The sequence below is a fragment of the Danio rerio genome, chromosome 13 (genome assembly GCF_052040795.2).
Source record: "Danio rerio strain M-AB ecotype USA chromosome 13, GRCz13ab, whole genome shotgun sequence".
NCBI lineage: Eukaryota > Metazoa > Chordata > Actinopteri > Cypriniformes > Danionidae > Danio > Danio rerio.
In genome coordinates this window covers 11,892,756-11,911,682 of record NC_141033.1, presented here as the reverse complement: position 1 = coordinate 11,911,682, position 18,927 = coordinate 11,892,756, and the positions used below count along the sequence as shown (strand labels likewise).

Below are 18,927 nucleotides of genomic sequence, written 5' to 3'. Positions count from 1 at the left end.
ACGTATTTCTGAACATAATAGTTTTGATATATCATGTCTAATTACTGATTTGTTTTATCTTTGCTATGATGACAGTACATTACATTTTACTAGATGTTTTTCAAAATACAAGCATTCCAATTAAAGTGCAATTTAAAGGCTTAATTAGAGTAAACAGTAGATTCTTCTGCAGACAATCAAAAAATATATTGCTTAAGGGGGCTAATAATATTGACCTTAAAATGGGTTTCAAAATATTTAAACCTGCTTTTATTCTAGCTAAAATAAAACAAATAAGCCTTTCTCTAGAAGAAAAAAATATTAGAGGAAATACTGTTAAAATTCCTTGCTCTGTTTAACATAATTTGGGAAATAGTTATTTAAAAAAACAAAATTCTCAGGAGCGCTAATAATTTTGACTTCAACTGATAATGGTTTTGAATAATCGTGATTACAATTATGACCAAAATAATCGTGATTATGATTTTTTCCAAAATCGAGCAGGTCTACACCTCAGTTCACGGCTGATTATATTAAAATAACGTCATTTCCAATCCAGTTTCTTATGACACCATCACATCTTTTTTAAGGAAACAGCTGCTTTAGAACTTTAAATGTTGATGTGTAATTTAAATGTGGAATTCTCCCGTTCCTCCCGATTAGCCAATCCAGACCTGCTTGTCGATGAGCTATGGCTCTGTGTAGTAAATGCTGCTACATCTAAAAGCATGTGAAAATACCATATGTATTTTTCAACAAGTGTTTACTCCAGAGTCACTTAAAAACTTCAATCGAATGGTTGACATAAATCCTTAAGTGAGAGGATTTTGTGTGATTATTAGTCAAATTGAATCGAAGAAAGTAGCTTAATCTTTTTTTTATAAGGCACAACTGTGGGGATTTCCAGGTTTTTTTTCTTTGTGGGTATTTGGCATTGCACATGAGATCACTGTCTGGCCTTACAACTGATTACAGAACAATGCTTCGCTGACAAGATGCTTAATTTGCGTTTGTGATTATGTTTAGCTTAATTGCCTGATTGTAAATAGAAATGTTTTTGTCTGTGTTTCTTTAAATGCAAATGATCTATTGCTCTCCGCCCCCTTTCCAGATCAGGGTTAAGCATTTACAACTTGTGCCTTCGGACATACTTACACTATGTACAGTTGCCTTGAACCGGGCCAAAGCACGCTTGTCTCCCCCAACGGCACATTCGGACTTGGGCATGCTTACGTCTTCGATGATGCGCTGTTCAGTAAGCGCTTTTGCTCAGCACAGTGGACATTTCTTTAGTTATATTGCTGTAGTCATTTGAAATGCAATGACACGCAGTCAAATATTTCGCTGAACAGATCAGCCACTTTTGACGCTCATATAGAATCATAAAGTCCTCATGCTGCAGGAATTAGGAGGTTTGCTGAAGGCGCAGCTGTGGTGCAGTGAGGGGTTGCGTCTTTAATAAACTACGTCAGTTTGCGTGCATTGAACAATAAGAATAATTAATAAATCCGTATCAAACAGTCCCTAAAAAGTCACTCGCTTTCAGTTTAGGGCTCGGCACGTTTTGCACTCACACACAAGCGTACCGCACCGAAGCCCAAGTGAACCGCGCTCGGGCACACCTCTTCAAACCCAATTCAGAGCACTCGCACTTTTCAAACGATCCGGTAAACAGGCCTGGGCATGGTTTGTATAGCATAGTGTGAGTGGGCCCTCAGTTAAACAGGCAACAACAAAATAAATGTGACATGCGTTTTAAAGCCTTATTAGTTTAAACTAATGACTGTAAAAAATATGGACGACGCGACAGCCCCTTTTCCCATTGAACGCTTTGAGGGCAAAACACCTGCTTGACGGGCACAAACTGTCACAAAAGACTGCTGAAATTGGAGCCTTGACATGCGCAGAAGGACTGTCTGATGGAGCCAGAGGAGGAGCCGCGAAAATGAGCGGAGTCAAGCTTCCAACCAAACGCTTTATGTAAAATCAACCACGCCCCCCGAACTGCTCAGCATGCGTTTGCTGTCATATTAACACAAATAGATGTAATAACGTTAACAAATATGAGGGTTTTATATATTCAATCGCGCCAGCTCCGGGCGCATAACCTACTCGCGGCGTCGCGGGCTGATTCCAGCTCGCATGCGGCAGCGTCGGCTCGCTTGGCCGCCGCATCTGGCTCGATTGACTCGGGCTGGAATCGGGCAGTGAGTCCAGGCATCCGGAGTAGGTCCAGCAGAGGTAGTCAGTCTGAGCTCTGAGGGGTAAGTCTCCGGCTGGAATCTAGCTGGAACTGGCCCTAGTGTATTTTGCTATCTGGGTGGCTAGGCGTACGTGTATCAGCAAACTAATAAAGCCAGAAAAAAGCCCTGACCTTAGCGAATAAACAGTGTTCCACCAGGATCATGTATGTCAGAAACTGTAGTTTACTGCTGAACTCATTTTGTCATGGTAAAATAACACAGAAATCGAATAATAACACTTCAGTCTTCTGCCGAAGCTCAGACGCGCTGCTTTGAGAAACTGTCAATCACAACTGTCAATCACGATGACACGCCCAGCATTAAATTACTGCTAAAAACAAACTGTTTACAAAAATGAAGATCTGCACCTATTTCAGCACAATAACCAATGCCTTAATCGACCAGAACCATCTTTCGGGACAGTTTATTGCAAGTGTAATAATTTTTTTTTTATTTGGGCTCAAGTCTCCTTCATTAACACGGAGGAGGCGGGCTTTATGACTTGTACTGCAGCCAGCCCCCAGGGGGCGATCTAACGGTCGAGACCTTCACTCAAACGCAGGCTTGCGGCACACTTGGTTTAAACCCTTGATATGTGATTTTTCTGAGTACACAAACATGAAGCGCACCACACACACATTGATTTTGGTGGTTTATGATGACTCCCCTCAGGCATAATGTAATTTATACTGTAAAAACTGCTTATTATATGGACTTACCCTACCTCTACCCTTAAACCCAACCCTCGCAGGAAACCGGTGGTTAATTTTGAATGTCAAAAGACCCTGTTTAGAGTGGTTTTAAACTGTTTTAAATTTTGAGGATACAGTGCATGTACTCATAAACCTCATCATTGTAATATTGTAATACCTTGGTCATACTCGTGTCATTATACAAATTTGTGTTCTCGTAAACCACCAAGCAATACACAAAAAGACTTGGGTTGTTGGGTGGCATGTTGTGTGTATAAAAACAAGTTTGTCTTTAGCAGCAAACACACACAAAATTATGAACAAAATTGAACATAATTGACTGGAAACTTACATATTGTTGCCTGTGTCTGTGAATGTTAAGAGCTTTGCAAAAAAATTGCTAATGTAACAGTATATTAGTTTTGTAAATTGGCATCTCTTGGATGCAAAGACCAACCAGACCTTATTAAATTTGAGATATTGTGATATATTTGGATATACAGTATTGAAATAAGGACAACTCCCAGTGAGGTGAAATTTGCAACTTTTTTCATGCTCAAACTAGGGCTGCTCGATTATGGGAAAAATCATAATCACGATTATTTTGGTCATAATTGTAATCACGATTATTCAAAACAGTTATCAGTTGAAGTCAAAATTATTCGTCCTTCTGTGAATTTATTTTTATTTATAAATATTTCCCAACTGATGTTTAACAGAGGGTTTTTTTTTTTTTTACAGTATTTCCTATAATATTTTTTTCTTCTGGAGAAAAACATCTAGTAAAATATAATGTACTGTCATCATAGCAAAGATAAAAGAAATCAGTTATTAGAAATGAGTTATTAAATCTGTTATGTTTAAACTGTGCTTTAAGCATCTTCACTGTATTTTTGATTTTATTATTGATTAATATTAAAAACAGTCTCCAGCAGCAGGAATATCGCACGCTGTCACTTTAAGAATAGTGCGGCTCTGATATGGTTTCTCTTTCTCGTGTCTTTTGATTCTCAACTTGTTTGTTTATTACACAAATGAGGGTTAATATGAATAATCACTAAACACCGCACTCTGACACAAGTGTGCATGTATTTGACCATTAAAGCGCTCACATTAAGATCGCGTTATGTGTGTGCGCTCTGCTGTCTGAGGCTAAGCGTGGCGCGCGCGCGCGCAAACACACCCACGCGCTACTTGTCCGAGGCTAAGCGCAACAGTATGTGCTCTTTTGCGCTTTTAAAAATATGAATGATGCGCATCCCGTGCTGCAAGAGTTACATTTCAGCACATGCTTTTACTGATTTTCACGTGGAACTGAGCTTTGCAGAGGCAAAGAGTTTTCACACGTGTACAACTGGAAAGGGGGCGGTACGTGATGGAATAATTGTTTATCTCGATTAATAGTATTTCATAATCGAAAAATGCCAAAATCGAAATCGGATTTTCGATTAATTGCACAGCCCTAGCTCAAACAGTATTGCTTTTCCCTAACGCAAGTTAAAAGTGTTAAGAATATATTACGTCTAGGCATAGGCCGGTATAAAATTCTGACGATATGATAACCTTGGATAAAAATATCAAGTTTTCACGGTATTGTGCTTACTGCTCTAAAATCCGTTCTTTTAAAATGTCTGGGTAAAAAACAATCTTTTTTCCCCTTTGAACAAGAATGTTTTATTTCGAGTTAGACCTGCTCGATTTTGGCAAAAATTATAATCACGATTATTTTGGTCATAATTGTAATCACAATTATTTAAAACTATTATCAGTTGAAGTCAAAATTATTAGCACTCCTGAGAATTTTTTTTTAGATAAATATTTCCCAAATGATGTTTAACAGAGCAAGGAATTTTAACAGTATTTCCTATAATATCTTTTGCTCTGGAGAAAGGCTTATTTGTTTTATTTTAGCTAGAATAAAAGAAGGTTTAAATATTTTGAAACCCATTTTAAGGTCAATATTATTAGCCCCCTTAAGCAATATATTTTTGATTGTCTGCAGAAGAAACTACTGTTATACATTGACTTGCCTAATTACCCTAATTAGCCTTTGAATTGCACTTTAATCTGAATGCTTGTATTTTGAAAAATATCTAGTTAAATGTTATGAACTGTCATCATAGCAAAGATAAAAGAAATCGGTCATTAGAAATGAGATATCAAAACTATTATGTTCAGAAATAAGTTGGAAAAAAAAAAAACTTCTTTCCATTAAACAGAAATTGGGAGAAAAGGGTTGCTAATATTGAGGAGAGCTAATAATTCTGCCTTCAACTGTGTATATATTTACAGCTATTTTCCACCATGCAAAGGAAAGAGAAATAAATACAATAGAATAAAAATATGAAACAAACTGTGATTTAAGCATCTTCACAGTAAGAAAACAACTTTAGCTACAAAAGTCCTTCAGTCAAGAGCAGTGAGGGATTTTCTCCTTGTTGTTTGATTAATGATAAAAACAGGCGGCAGCAGGAATATCGCTCTATCACTTTAATGGTTTCTCTTTCACGTGTCTTTTGATTCTCAACTTGTTTGTTTATTACACCAATGAGGGTTAATATGAATAATCACACCGCGTTTTGACACCTATTTGACCATTAAAGCGATCACGTTAAGATGACTTTAAATGTGTGCGCTCTGCTCGTCTCAGTGTGTGAATGAGACCGTATGCTGACCGCATGCTTCTGTGTGTGTGCCCCGCACACAAACACGCATAAGCACGCGGTCTTTCGTGCTTTTAAGAGCAACAAGTGTGTACAACTGGAAAGGGGGCGGTATATGAAGCAATAATCGTTTATCTCGATTAATGGTTTTTCATAATCGTTAAAAGCCGGAATCGGATTTTCGATTAAATGCACAGCCCTATTTTGAGTAACATTTTATGATATTTTGGAGCAGTAAACATGTCAGGCTAAACAATTCAAATGAATCATTGACTTCTGCTGCCTTCATTTGTTTCAAAAACCTTGATTCAGTTACAATTTAAAATTGCATATTTGGATATTTGTTCTGCTGGAGGTACTGTTGTCCTAAATTAACAAACAAAAAACATGAATAAAAAATCTTACATATACCTTGGGAACGGTATTACAGTAAATTTTGTCAGTTTTAAAAACCTTGACTTTTCCAAACCGTAGTATACCTTGAAAACGGTTATCATCCCATGTCTAATTACGTCCCCTTTGTAAAGTTAAAACAAAAAATTACTTCTTTTTTTATGTTAATAATGTGTCTTTTTAAACAAAAAAAACCTTAGTATACTCTGTGATGCAAATATTTGAAAATGACCATTAAATACAGGTTAGTGTCATCATTTACCTGAATGACAAATTTAGTTTTTCCAAATGATTAAAAATAAAATTATGGGTGTGCAACGCTGAGGAAAAATTCTATATTAACTGTTTAGTTTTAAGTGTCCCATTATGCCGTTTTGGATATTACTTTTATGTTGTACATAACATAGCCGTATGTAAAAGTTGTGCAAAGCTTCAAAGATCAAAGTACATGGTAAATAAAGGTATTGTCTAGTGAATTGATTTAGGCCACTTATTTCCTGGTCAAAGCTCAATGTTACTCACTTTCCCCTCTGCCTATTCCCTGCTTTATCTGGGCGCGTCAAAGCAGAATGAGCTGACAATTGAAATGAGTTTTAACTAAAAATACCTTGCAGCATTCACTAGTGTGGGTACCTGCAGGCCAGCTGGAGGTTGGGGGACAAGTTAAAATTGCTCATTTTGAGTTTATTTGGACCCAAGAAATGGAAGACAAACTAGTGTAAATTAGGCAGGAGCGCCCGTGTCATGTGAGCAATATCAACCGGGTCAAAAAAGAAAGTTGAGGAGAAATTGCTAATTCCCTTCAAAGCCAGGTGAGCAAATATGTACACTTTCTACCCCATTAAAGGCTTCTTTCTCATTATGTTGATGATAATAAAATATATACTATGAGTTTTTGGTAGTTTGAAGGAAGTTGTCTGCGATGCAATGTGAAAGCCCCTGTCGCCGATCCATCTTGCAGTGTAAACAAGGCTGCGACAAAACGCTAGCCCAGATAATCATGCAGTGTGATAACATCTTTGACACGATTACTTTCAAAATCATGCAGTCTGAACTCAGCATTAGTTAGAGTACAACCCTCAGTGCTGGGAAACACACTCACACTCTCCAATTCACACACTACGGTTAATTTACTTTATCTAATTCACTTATGACGAAGGTGTTTGGACTGCGGGGGAAACCAGAGCATCTGGGCAAGCTCTCACAGCTTTGGGGAAAACATGCAAACAGAAATGCCTCTTGGTTAAGTCATGACTTGATCCAGCAACCTTCTTGTTGCGAGGCAACCATGGCCACCGTGGCAACCATGGCCACCTAGCCACCGTGCCACTCCTCCTGCTCTAACATACATCAGATTAAAGAAACCTGCATGATGCCAGTCTAAACAATGTCTACTTTGACCTGTCTACAAAGAGAGTAGCCGTAGCTGAGGCCTGGTTTTTCTTGTTAGCATGTTAAAAGTAAATCTACTTTATAAGCACTTCCAAAGGATGAGTTTGTCTTGAATTGTTCATTTAGCTACCTATACAAGTGATGAGGATTCTTCAAGAGCTAAAATTCAGATGCAGTAATTTGCAATCCTTGCAGAGCAAAATTTAAGTAGTGGACCAATCACAACAGACTGAGCCAATCTTCTAACCCAGGGGTCACCAAACTTGTTCCGGGAGGGCTGGTGTCCTGCAGATTGTAGCTCCAACCCTAATCAAACCCACCTGAACAAGCCAATCAAGGTCTTACTAGGTATACTTGAAACACCCTGGCAGGTGTGTTGAGGCAAGTTGGAGCTAAACACTGCAGAGTCACCGGCCCTCCAGGACACAGATTGGACACCCCTGTTTTAACTAATCAGAGCAGAGTGGGCTTTTGGAAAGGAGGGGTTTAGAGAGGGACCAAAACTTCAAACAAACTTTTGCAGATGTTCAGATGAAAAAAATATGACCCTATTACGTTTTTTTTTTTACCTTCAATGGCAGAAATGTTCAATGTTTTAACTATTTAGAGTTAAACAGTTGAGTTTTACCATATTTGAATAGAATCAGAATCAAAATCCGTTTTATTGCCATGTTTGCTTCACACACACAAGGAATTTGTTTTGGCTACAGAAGCTTCCAGTGTACATAAAGTGACAAGTGACAACACAAAATAAATATGAAAGAAAAAAGAAAAAAAAAAGATGATAACTATTAAACAGAGATGCAGTTAGTCAAGAAATCTGGATGTTGAATTGTATGTACAGATTTTTTATAAATATACAGATTATAAGGTGTTGTGTACAAATGCGAATGTAGAAAGTATTGCATTGAATATTGATATAAGGTGTTTGCACAAGTGCGTATGAGAAAGTATTGCACATATTTATTGCACAGTTGGGGGATTTTTAACTGTTCATAAGGTAGATGGCCTGAGGAAAGAAGCTTTTCCTGTGTCTGGCTGTTTTCGTGCTTGGTGCTCTGACCAGACGGTAACAGTTCGAACACGTAGTGTGCTGGGTGCGAGGCGTCCAGAGTGATTTTGCGAGCCCTTTTACTCACTCTGGAGGAGTACAGTTCTTGAAGTGTTGAAAGGGTAGTGCCAGTGATGCATTCAGCAGTCCGGACTATTCGCTGTAGTCTACGGAGGTCGGTTGTGGCAGCTGAGCCGAACCAGATGGTGATTGAAGTGCAGAGGATGGATTGAATGAGAGTAGAACTGTATGAGCAGCTCCTGTGGCAGGTTAAATTTCCTCAGCTGACGAAGGAAGTACAGCTGGGCTTTCTTCACAAAAGAGTCTATGTGAATGTCCCACTTCAGATCCTGAGAAATGGTGGTGCCCAGGAACCTGAGTGATTCTACTGCAGCCACAGTGCTGTTCATGATGGCGAGTGGGGGGAGTGCAGGGAGGTTTCTCCTAAAGTCCACTGTCATCTCCACTATTTTGAGCGTGTTTAGTTCCAGGTTGTTGTATTTGCACCATAAAGCCTGCCGCTCCACCTCCTGTCTGTTTTGTATTGTGTAGTGTCGTCTGCAAACTTAATGAGATTTAAGGAGGGGTCTTTTGCGGTACAGTCGTTGGTGTACAGGGAGAAGAGCAGTGGGGAGAGAACACATCCCTGGGTGTGAGAGAACATATACTCATCCCATCTCCATGTCTAGCAATTTTTGGTTAGCTCAGCATAAAATTTTGAATCCGATTAGACTATTAGCATCTCACTTAAAAACATCAGAAAGCTTTGATGATTTCACCAATTTTTTTAAAACATTATAAAACTCATCTGTTTATCTCTTAGCTGTTTAAATGAGCCTTTTCCCAAAAAAGTGGAGTGTTCCATTAACCAACCCAAAGAGACCTGTAAATAAAAATAAGACACTTTTCAAAGATCGCATGGTAATAAGACTGTAATTTTCCCTGAATTGCCATGTGAAATGTGAATTGAATGTGTTTTACAGTGTTTCCGAATGCTGTGCCAGCCCATACTCTCTGCTCGGCTTAACATTTGTAGTGTCTTATACGGCGCTGGGACTTCTCAGTCTCTGCAAGTTCTACCTCGGAGGATTCAACGCTCTCCAGAACCATAATGTCATGCACAGGTAAAAGAAGCTTGTGTGTGTTTACTGTGCATGTGTGTTTCAGTTTTAGTTCAGATGTTTATGGCTTTGCTTGTTTTCTAGGGGTGTGACCGAGGGGGTGACTCTGCTTCTGCTGGCTCTGCAGACCGGGTTATTGGACATGGCAGCTCTGCAGCGCTGCTTTCTGCTCTTCATCATCCTCTTCATCGTTCTCACATCTACTCTACAAAGCATGAGTGAGATCACAGAACCAGTTGTGTTGGGGCTCGGAGCCAGTAGAAACAGGTACAGTATATAATCCTGTTTACAGCCTAAACAAATGACACTATTAATGGTTGACAGGGAGGATTGTATGGCGTCTGGTGACACAGACAATATGTTTGTGTTCAAATGTGGCTGTTACATCCCAACTGTATAGTCCTTATGTATGATTAAATTGAATTATTTGAAAAAGTAATATAATAAATGATCAAAAATAATACAAAATTGTACAGTAATTCTGGCAAGGAGGGAGGCAGCTAGGCAGACAGACAGACAGAAAAATTAGACTAATCGATTATTAGTTCAGAAAATATAAAACTGATAACTTTTTGGCCAATTAAATTTTTTTTTTTCCAGAAAAGGAAACTGGTAAAAAAATAACTGATATTATGAATATAAACATGCCTGAAAATATAACAACTTTCTTGTTATTTTATGCAGGAAAGTTTACTCTGAAAGACATTTAAAATAATATTTTTAATCATTTAAACTCAACTTTATATAACTTTTTAAACCTTTATAACTTTGTATTTTGACTTTATAACTCAAATTGCTACTATAACTTGGAATATATATATATATATATATATATATATATATATATATATATATATATATATATATATATATATATATATATATATATATATATATATATAGATATATACACATACATACATACATACATACACACGTGTGTGTGTGTGTGTGTGTGTGTGTGTGTGTGTGTGTGTGTATGTATATATATATGTGTGTGTGTGTGTATGTATGTGCATGTACACACACACACACACACACACACACACACAGTTGAAGTCAAAATTATTAGCCCCCCTGACTTATTAGCGCCCCTGTTTATTTTGTCCCCAATTTCTGTTTAATGGAGGGAAGATTGTTTCAGCACATTTCTAAGCATAATAGTTTTAGAACTATTAAGAACTATTTAGTTTTATTTCTAATAACTAATTTATTTCGTCATGATGACAGTAAATAATATTTTACTTGATATTTTTCAAGACACTTCTGTACAGATTAAAGTGACATTTAAAGGCTTAACTAGGTTAATAAGGTGAACTAGGTAGGTTAGGGTAATAAGGCAAGTTATTGTATAACGAAGGTTTGTTCTGTAGACTATTGAAAAAAAAAATAGCTTAAAGGGGCTAATAATTTTGTCCCCAAATAGTTTTTTGAAAAATTAAAAACTGCTTTTATTCTAGCCGAAATAAAACAAATAATACTTTCTCCAGAAGAAAAAATATTATCAGACATACTATATCATATGACATCTATATGACATACTATATCATACATACAAAAGGGTTTTTGAGACTCTCCATATTTGATTTTGTTTTTATATACACAATTATGCCATCAAACTGTTGTATAAACGCAATAACACACTCGTAGCAGTGCGATATGGCTGTATATAGTCACTGGTGGGGGCACTAAGGCACGCCTCCCACCAGTGGCGATATACAGCCATATCGCACTGCTTCTCGTGTGATAATGCTCAGATATATATATATATATATATATATATATATATATATATATATATATATATATATATATATATATATATATATATATATATATATATATATATATATATATATATATATATATATATATGCGTGTTTGTGTGTGTTATTGTGTATATTGTATTTCCAAATGTTCTCATCTAGTGCAGACAAAATAATACTAATAACTAATAATACTAAGGGTGTCACGATCCTCCAAATTCTCGATTCGATTACATTTTCGATTCTAAAGGCACGATTCGATTCGATTATGAATAATCAATTAATTAATGACCAATTAATTATTTGTAGCCTACCGTTTAAACTACCTGACCTGCATGGTCTTTGTTTTACCTATAAACAAATCATACAGTAAATGAATAAAGGCAAGATACACACATAATTACCACCTGTCAATCACTTTTTCTGCGGGACTCGTGAATAGGCAGTGATCTGTGTCGTTATAATGGCGTTGGTAAAAAAAAGACGCACAGCCAACAGGAACCAGCCAACAGTATCTGAGGTGTTCGCTAAAATGACTAAGTACAAGTGAGTGAAAGATTGAAGCAGTCCTCTGACTGCCTTGACCTGCTCTCTCGAGCGCATGGCTGCGAGTGTGTCTGTGTCTGTGTGGTCACGTGATGTGCATTTTCAGAGGTAGAGAGGAAGGAGGGCTGCTCAGAAATGCTACAGGCCACTGTGGATGTCAAATCGTTGTCGTTCTAAAATGCCATTTAAAAACAAAGACAGTGTAAACAGGGCCTGAGTGTGTACTTTTCGCGAGCGGATTTGCAACGGGGGCGGGCGGAGGATCGCGATGCCGGTGTTGTCTATTGGACGAACCGTACGTAATACATACATAGCAGAGCTTGAAAAACTGTGTTTTTTTTTTTGTCGACAACACAAACGTTTCAACATAACACACTGGAAATCCAAAATGCTTACACACCGGCGACTTCATTGAAAGAGGAGAGGGTTTAAGTTCTGTCGACGGGTCTCCTGCTTCTGCAGTTTAACAAGAACTTCAACAAGCCTGTTTTTTTCCCGCTTGGCAAGCCAAGCTGACGTGTCATTGGGGCGTGGCAGCATCGACGATTCTATTTTTTGATTCGATAATTGAAATTGAGCATAAATTTCGATCGATTTCGATTTGTGACACCCCTAAATAATACTAATAATAATATATAAATAATAATGAATAAAAATACCTAATAAAATCCAGGTTGTTTGATTTTGAGCTTTCTGTCTCCACAGGAGTGTGTGGAAGCACCTGCGGGGTTTATCTATGTGTGGTTTTCTGCTGCTGTTTCCAGGATTCATGGCCTACAAGATCTCACAGTTTTTCAACATGGATTTCTGGCTGCTGATTTTGGTCTCCAGCTGTATGCTAACATCTCTGCAGGTAATTCTGTTTCTATAACTGCTTCATACAAAGCATAAGATCAACCAGTTGTGGATTTTCTGATTAATAATAATTAGATTCATTAACCGGTCATTTTTAAAATGGAAACTGAAAAAAATATACTCAAGTGGAACAGAGCTGTATTATCTTACAAAAAAGAAGCATGAAAATAAACAGCACTTTTTAGAATGAATAAATAAATAATCAGTAGATATTAATGTATCAATTATTCATTGAATTCATTGAAATTATTCATATTCATTACTGATTGCATGCACAAGTTCTCTCTTGTGCTTTTATCAACGTGACAAAATGGATCACACTTCAATAAATGAAGCATATCCAATGCTGCAAAAGTATAAAACAATTAAGCTTGTGCTTTATCTCGCTCCACTTCGAACTGGTTAAAATACATTGTTATTTTTCAAAAACAAATATGAAGATGTTTAGTTGATTTTGATGAAGTGTATTTGTGTTTGAATAATTGTTTTTAAGAGTAGTTGAAATAAATGAATCAAATTAAATTAGAATAAAATTAAAAAAAGAGTCATGTTAGAGTTTTTTTTTCAACTGATATCCACATTTAACCGAGCTTTAAGGAGAAACGAGGGTAAACTGCTTGAAAGGGGACGGTATATTATGCAATAATTATCTCAATTCATGTTTTTTCATAACTGTTTAAAGCAAATTTGAATTTCGATTATTTGCACAGCCATAGCTGAAACCAACATAATCGAATGAAGATCTAGTAGGGCTGAACAATATATCGTCTGAGCATCGATATCGCAATGTGTGTATCTGCAATAGTCACATCGCAGGATTTGATTATTTATTAAAGATTAAAAGAATTTTACTATGTATACAATGATGATCATCTTATTTTACAATTGATAGATACATTTCTGTAGTATATTTCTGCACAAACAATTGACCTTTCACTAAGCCCCGCCCTCCTTAGTTACTGTTGCTACGCCTGTCAAATTTCGTGCCTGGCAAGGCTTTTACAATGTCTAAGCACCAGTGTCAGACATTGCCAGTGATATAGTGTCCTTTTTGGCAAATAGGTGAGATATCCGAGAAAGCCAGAAAAAAAAAGCTCTGCAGTATGCATTACAGGGGTATATTCACCACATAATAGACAACCGATTAGAGAATCTAATACTGCCTCATACTCTGACCATTCAACAGCTCAGTTTATGCACAGCAGAAAGGGGTGACATTTAAAAATAATCTAATAATAACAAATTAAACCGTGATTTCTCTATTTTTAGCCAAAAAGCCTGATAGATTAATTGTTGTGCAATGAAAAATAGCGTAACTAACCGACGAGGGAACACGCATGGACAGTGCTTCTACATACTTCATTCACAGAAAAAACAGCCAGAATTGGGAAACTGAAGGATATGTGCTGAATAGTAGCATCATTGACCCATAACAATGTACAGTAAGTTACCTATTACTGTCAGTATGTTTGTGTGCTCTTTATAAATGAATGAAAAACAGCTGCTGGTAAAGTATATTGATCGCAAGTGCTCAGTTTATGATCATATCTCGGTTTTGTTCTGTTTATTTGTAATTTTGAATATTCGTAGCTTGAAATAGATTAAAATATAAAGTTCAGTAGAGTTAGATTCGCAGATTTATAATTTCCGGATCAATAACTCATGTCATTGTCACCTATTCACTATTAGTATGACTGAGTTACTATGGCGAAGGCTTAAACGGAGCAGTGCTCATAATATCGAGCGTAAAAAATGGAAAAGACAGCTGTGAAACAACCTGCGTTGTATTTTTGTAGGAAACACAGTTTAGATCCGTTTAGGTAACGTTAAGAAGTGTGAGGTATGGCCGTCGGTCTATCACTAAATGTCAGGAATATCAAAACAAAACCAACTTAACTCCGCTCCTTTAGCACCCCTCACACAGCTTGATCCACGCTGGCATTTCTCATCTTGGGTTTGGTCCACTATCCTATCCTAACTTTAAGGATACCGGGTATCAGATTTGCACAATTCATATGCACAACACTTTGGTCTGTTTCCCTCGATCAAGAGCTTGACAGATCCCCTGCGCGTAGCTACAGTTGCTAAGCCACGATTGGTGGATGGCGGTTTTCCGGTGTGGCTTAGCAAAGTATCAATAGTACAAACAATTTTAGATTGTTCTGATTGTCTGTACAACTTCTGATTAATTATACTATTGAACTCCCTTTGTAATTATTGTAATCTATGCAGATGCACTGCATTAAAAAAAGTCTTGATCCTCCCAGTTGATCTAAATTAATGAAATCTTTTCCAAATGGAGCTATTCAAATCATCTGGTGAAACTAAATTCATATCGCAATATATATTGCAACAAAACAAAATATCGCAATGTCAGATTTTTCCAATATCGTGCAGCTGTAAGACCTACGCAGATTTTAGAATCGTATGCTTAATGTACCAATTGATTAAAAGGATAATTAAGAATTAATCAATCATCAATTACATATTTGCATACCTCCCAGCATGCAACGCTCTACAGTTATTTCCTGCTATGTCTGTTAGGTGACAGGCACTCTGCTGATCTACAGTCTGTTCATGGTGGAGGTGTGGCGCGGTTCTGCCTTGCCCGGTCTGGATGAAATCGTTTATTATGTGAATGGAGTGTGTCGTGTGCTGGAGTTCGCGGTGGCTGTGTGTGTGGTGGCGTACGGGGCCTGGGAGTCCCTGTGGGGAGAGTGGAGCTGGATGGGAGCCTCTGTCATCATCATCCACTCTTACTGCAATGTGTGGCTCCGAGCTCAGGCAGGCTGGAAGAGCTTCCTGCTTAGACAAGAAGCCGCTCGCAAAATCAACATACTGCCAAAGGCCAGTGCAGAGCAGCTACAGGACCACAATGATGTCTGCGCCATCTGCTTCCAGGTCAGAGCAAGCACAAAGTTTGGTCGTTCGTTCAGTGTGTGTGATACTGTAAAATGTTTAACTGTTAAATAACTAAAATAGATGCAAGCAGCAATTATGGGTTCAAGTTCTTTAAGACCTTTATCACTCAACCTTTATGGGTCAACCTGAGGTTTTGGGCTGATACTGGAACAAATATATGATGGAGACAAGTTCAGACAACTTAAACAATCATGGAAATATCATGGAATTTTGAAAGATCTATCCTGGACATTAGGGGTGTAACGATTCATAACGTCGACAAAAATGTCACAATATGCATCGTGGCGTTATGACGATTTGATTAAGATATGACGTCTGTTTTCTCTTATTAGTTGCGCTGTTTGCACGTGAGCTACGTTCCACCTGCTGTCGCACGTTCAGATTGCAGCAGCAGTAATGTTAGCAGACCAAGATGAGTGGAGTTGAAATAGAGGATGGCCCATCCTCTCAAAATCAGATGTCTGGCAACATTTCGGTTGTACAGTCATTGCTTTAGACTCGTCCGCTTTTTGACACGCATACTGGGTCAAACATCCTAAGTTTGAAAGTCTTCACAGTGTTTTACATATTTTGCACAGCGACAGGGATACCTCCTAATGGTGTTGAAAGAGTCACATACTGTATAAGGTACAATTCACCCTGAAATATCATTCTGTCTTCATATAATGTTCCCGTCGCAAAATCATACATGACGTGAGCTGACCGTACTACGATGGGCAGATGATAGACGCGCTCGTATGGCAAGCCGTTTTAGCATTTAAACCTTTGTTCTGACTATCCATAAATATATTTAGAGATATCTCTAATTATATTTTGACAAGTCATAATTATAATTCGACTAGTCAGAATGACAATTAGAGATATCTGCAATTACAACTGTACTAGTACAAAATCAGATTGGAGATATCTGCAATTATATTATGACTAGTCATATTCATCCATTGACTTCCATTAAAAAATATTTGCAGATATCTCTAAATGAGTTTTGACTAGTCACAATTGTAATTAGAGATATCTCTAAATGAATCTAATTAAATATGAATTAAATACCTGGAAATGTGGATTTTTTTTTGCACACACAAAAAACGCAAGTGACCAAGCAAAGCCTTAAGCTCTTACTGTTAAATTCAATTGAATAGAAAGCTTTTTTTTTTTGCACCTTTACTTAAATTGTTCCTTAATTTTGTCTCTGTCATTTCAATAATATTTTTAAGAAGTTTTTAAATTGTTTTATTTTCCAGAGACAGGCCTGTTTAATTTATTTTCTTAAAGAAGGTTCAGTTTAACAAGTTGAAACAAAAGAAATACATAAAAAATAGTTTACTTGGTAAAATTTGCATTTCAGTTTAATTTTCAATTTTTATTCGAAATACCGTGATACATATCGAATCGTGAACATTATATCGTGATACTAGGGTTGTAACAATATACCGGTATGACGGTCTACCACGATTTGAACGTGCACGATTATCATACCATGAACAATTGCATATCAACGGTTTTAACCCTTAAAGACCGAGACAGCCGCCCGCGGCTAAAAATAAGTATTGCTCTTAAATGTTTAATAACTTTTGATCCGCTGATCCGATTCATACAATTCAAAGATTGGCATAAAGAAGAGAATCTCAGCTTTCCAGTGCTGTATCACATAACATTCTTTCAGAGGCTCCGGAATCAGTGCGGTTACGTCATCAAAATTTGACAACGCTGATTTGACAAAGAAACGCTCGTCACTGTGTCTCCGGACAAATCAGACATGATACATTGATGCATTGTCCCTCCTCCATGCCCAGATTGGTTCAAACTCGCTATATCACAACCAATAAGCATAGGTTTCACTTTTGTTTGTGGACCAACACTGAGCTTTTTGAACAACACGGAATGAGAGATAGGCATACATTTCTGCGCGGCTAAATAAAACGCAAAAAAAAAGTTTTGCATGAAATAATTCTCATACTAAGTACTTTTGCATGCACAGCAGCACAGAAACATGACAAAACAGTGACACAGCAAAGACGAACTGCTGCTCTTGCTGTTTTCAAAAGACACAAATGAAGGTGCAGCTGTTTGTCTGCATTGCATACAACCCCATCCAAATCCATATCCACAGACAACCATATCCATGCTGGCACATAAAACCTAAGGATGTTCCATATTGAATCTAGTTTCGTTATGAAACTATTTATAGTATAGTAAATATTTATATCTATTTTTTACTGAGGATTTGCACCATGTTTATTTGGACTTTGACACATTATTTATTATTTTCTTATTTTTTTATTTGTTCATTGTACAAGTGGACACATTCTCTCACCTCAGCGGTCAAGATTAAGTCCTGAAAATCTCAACATGCTTACATTTCTTCATCACAACCTAGACTGAATAAAACAACGCTTTAAATACATGTTTACAGCCATAAACTTGGTATTGCACTTTTGGTCTCCCATTTATCCTGCTTTTAAGGAAGGACAGTTTAAGTTTATTTTTGTCTAATCTTAAAAGACCTTGCTTATTTATTCCTTCTAATTTAATTTATTAAAATGGGATATTTTTTAGTTTATTTTTATAAAAGACTTCTATAGTTCTATTAAAATGGTTCTTTCAAAAGTTTGTTGAAATAAAACCTTTGTTCAGTCAGAAAACGTGTTCTTATTTTTTTCAGGGTCTTTGCTATGAGAATTACTATTTAATACCGTATACCGCGAAACCGTCAAACCGTGGTATTGTTTTAGACTATTATCATACTGTAAAAAATTCATACCGTTACAACCCTACGTGATACAAATCGTATCGTGAGCTGAGTGTATCGTTACACCCCTACTGGACATTGATAGTAAGGGAAATTAAATGTTTTTGTCCTAGTTGTGAAATACCTAGAATTTTTGTTTGTCATTTTAAATCGGATCGTAATTTATCAAAATGTAATTTTTTTTATATCATATTTTTATATCCTGCTGTTTTGACGCCTGTTGTTATGGTTAGGCCTTTTTCAGCACCACTACCAGTACCTGTTAACCACACCAGTACCTGTTAATTAAGGCTAACATGTCTGGGAGAAATTTATTTAGATCTTTGGCTTTAAAATGACTACTTTAAAGACTGGGCAATAGAAAGTAGATCACAGAAAAGCTTAATATACATTTGTAAAACTACTATTGAGCTATCGAATATGAAAGGGGAGCACTTTGCACTGCAGCCACAAAAAAGTAAGTACCTCCGATTTTAAATTATCAATTGTTGTCCATTTGGTTATTAAAGTAAAATGTATTATTTTAAATGTGTTATTTTAATGTTATATTATTAA

At 36.9% G+C, this 18,927-nt stretch overlaps 1 protein-coding gene across 4 annotated transcripts in view; it reads left to right on the top strand.

Moving 5' to 3' along the window:
- zmp:0000000662 overlaps nt 1-18,927 on the top strand; it is a 34,803-nt gene that overhangs the window by 10,821 nt on the left and 5,055 nt on the right. For 2 of the 4 annotated variants that reach the window (XR_015505766.1, XR_015505765.1), the window contains exons 7-10: nt 9,397-9,537; nt 9,619-9,801; nt 12,611-12,699; nt 15,246-15,602. Coding sequence is in view for 2 of the 4 variants with exons in the window: in XM_087279068.1 (XP_087135194.1) it covers nt 9,397-9,537; nt 9,619-9,801; nt 12,552-12,699; nt 15,246-15,602 (829 nt within the window). In the remaining 2 variants the exon portion in view is untranslated. Of the gene's footprint in view, nt 1-9,396; nt 9,538-9,618; nt 9,802-12,551; nt 12,700-15,245; nt 15,603-18,927 lie in introns of all 4 variants that reach the window. The other 2 variants (XM_087279068.1, XM_087279067.1) reach the window with 1 other exon arrangement.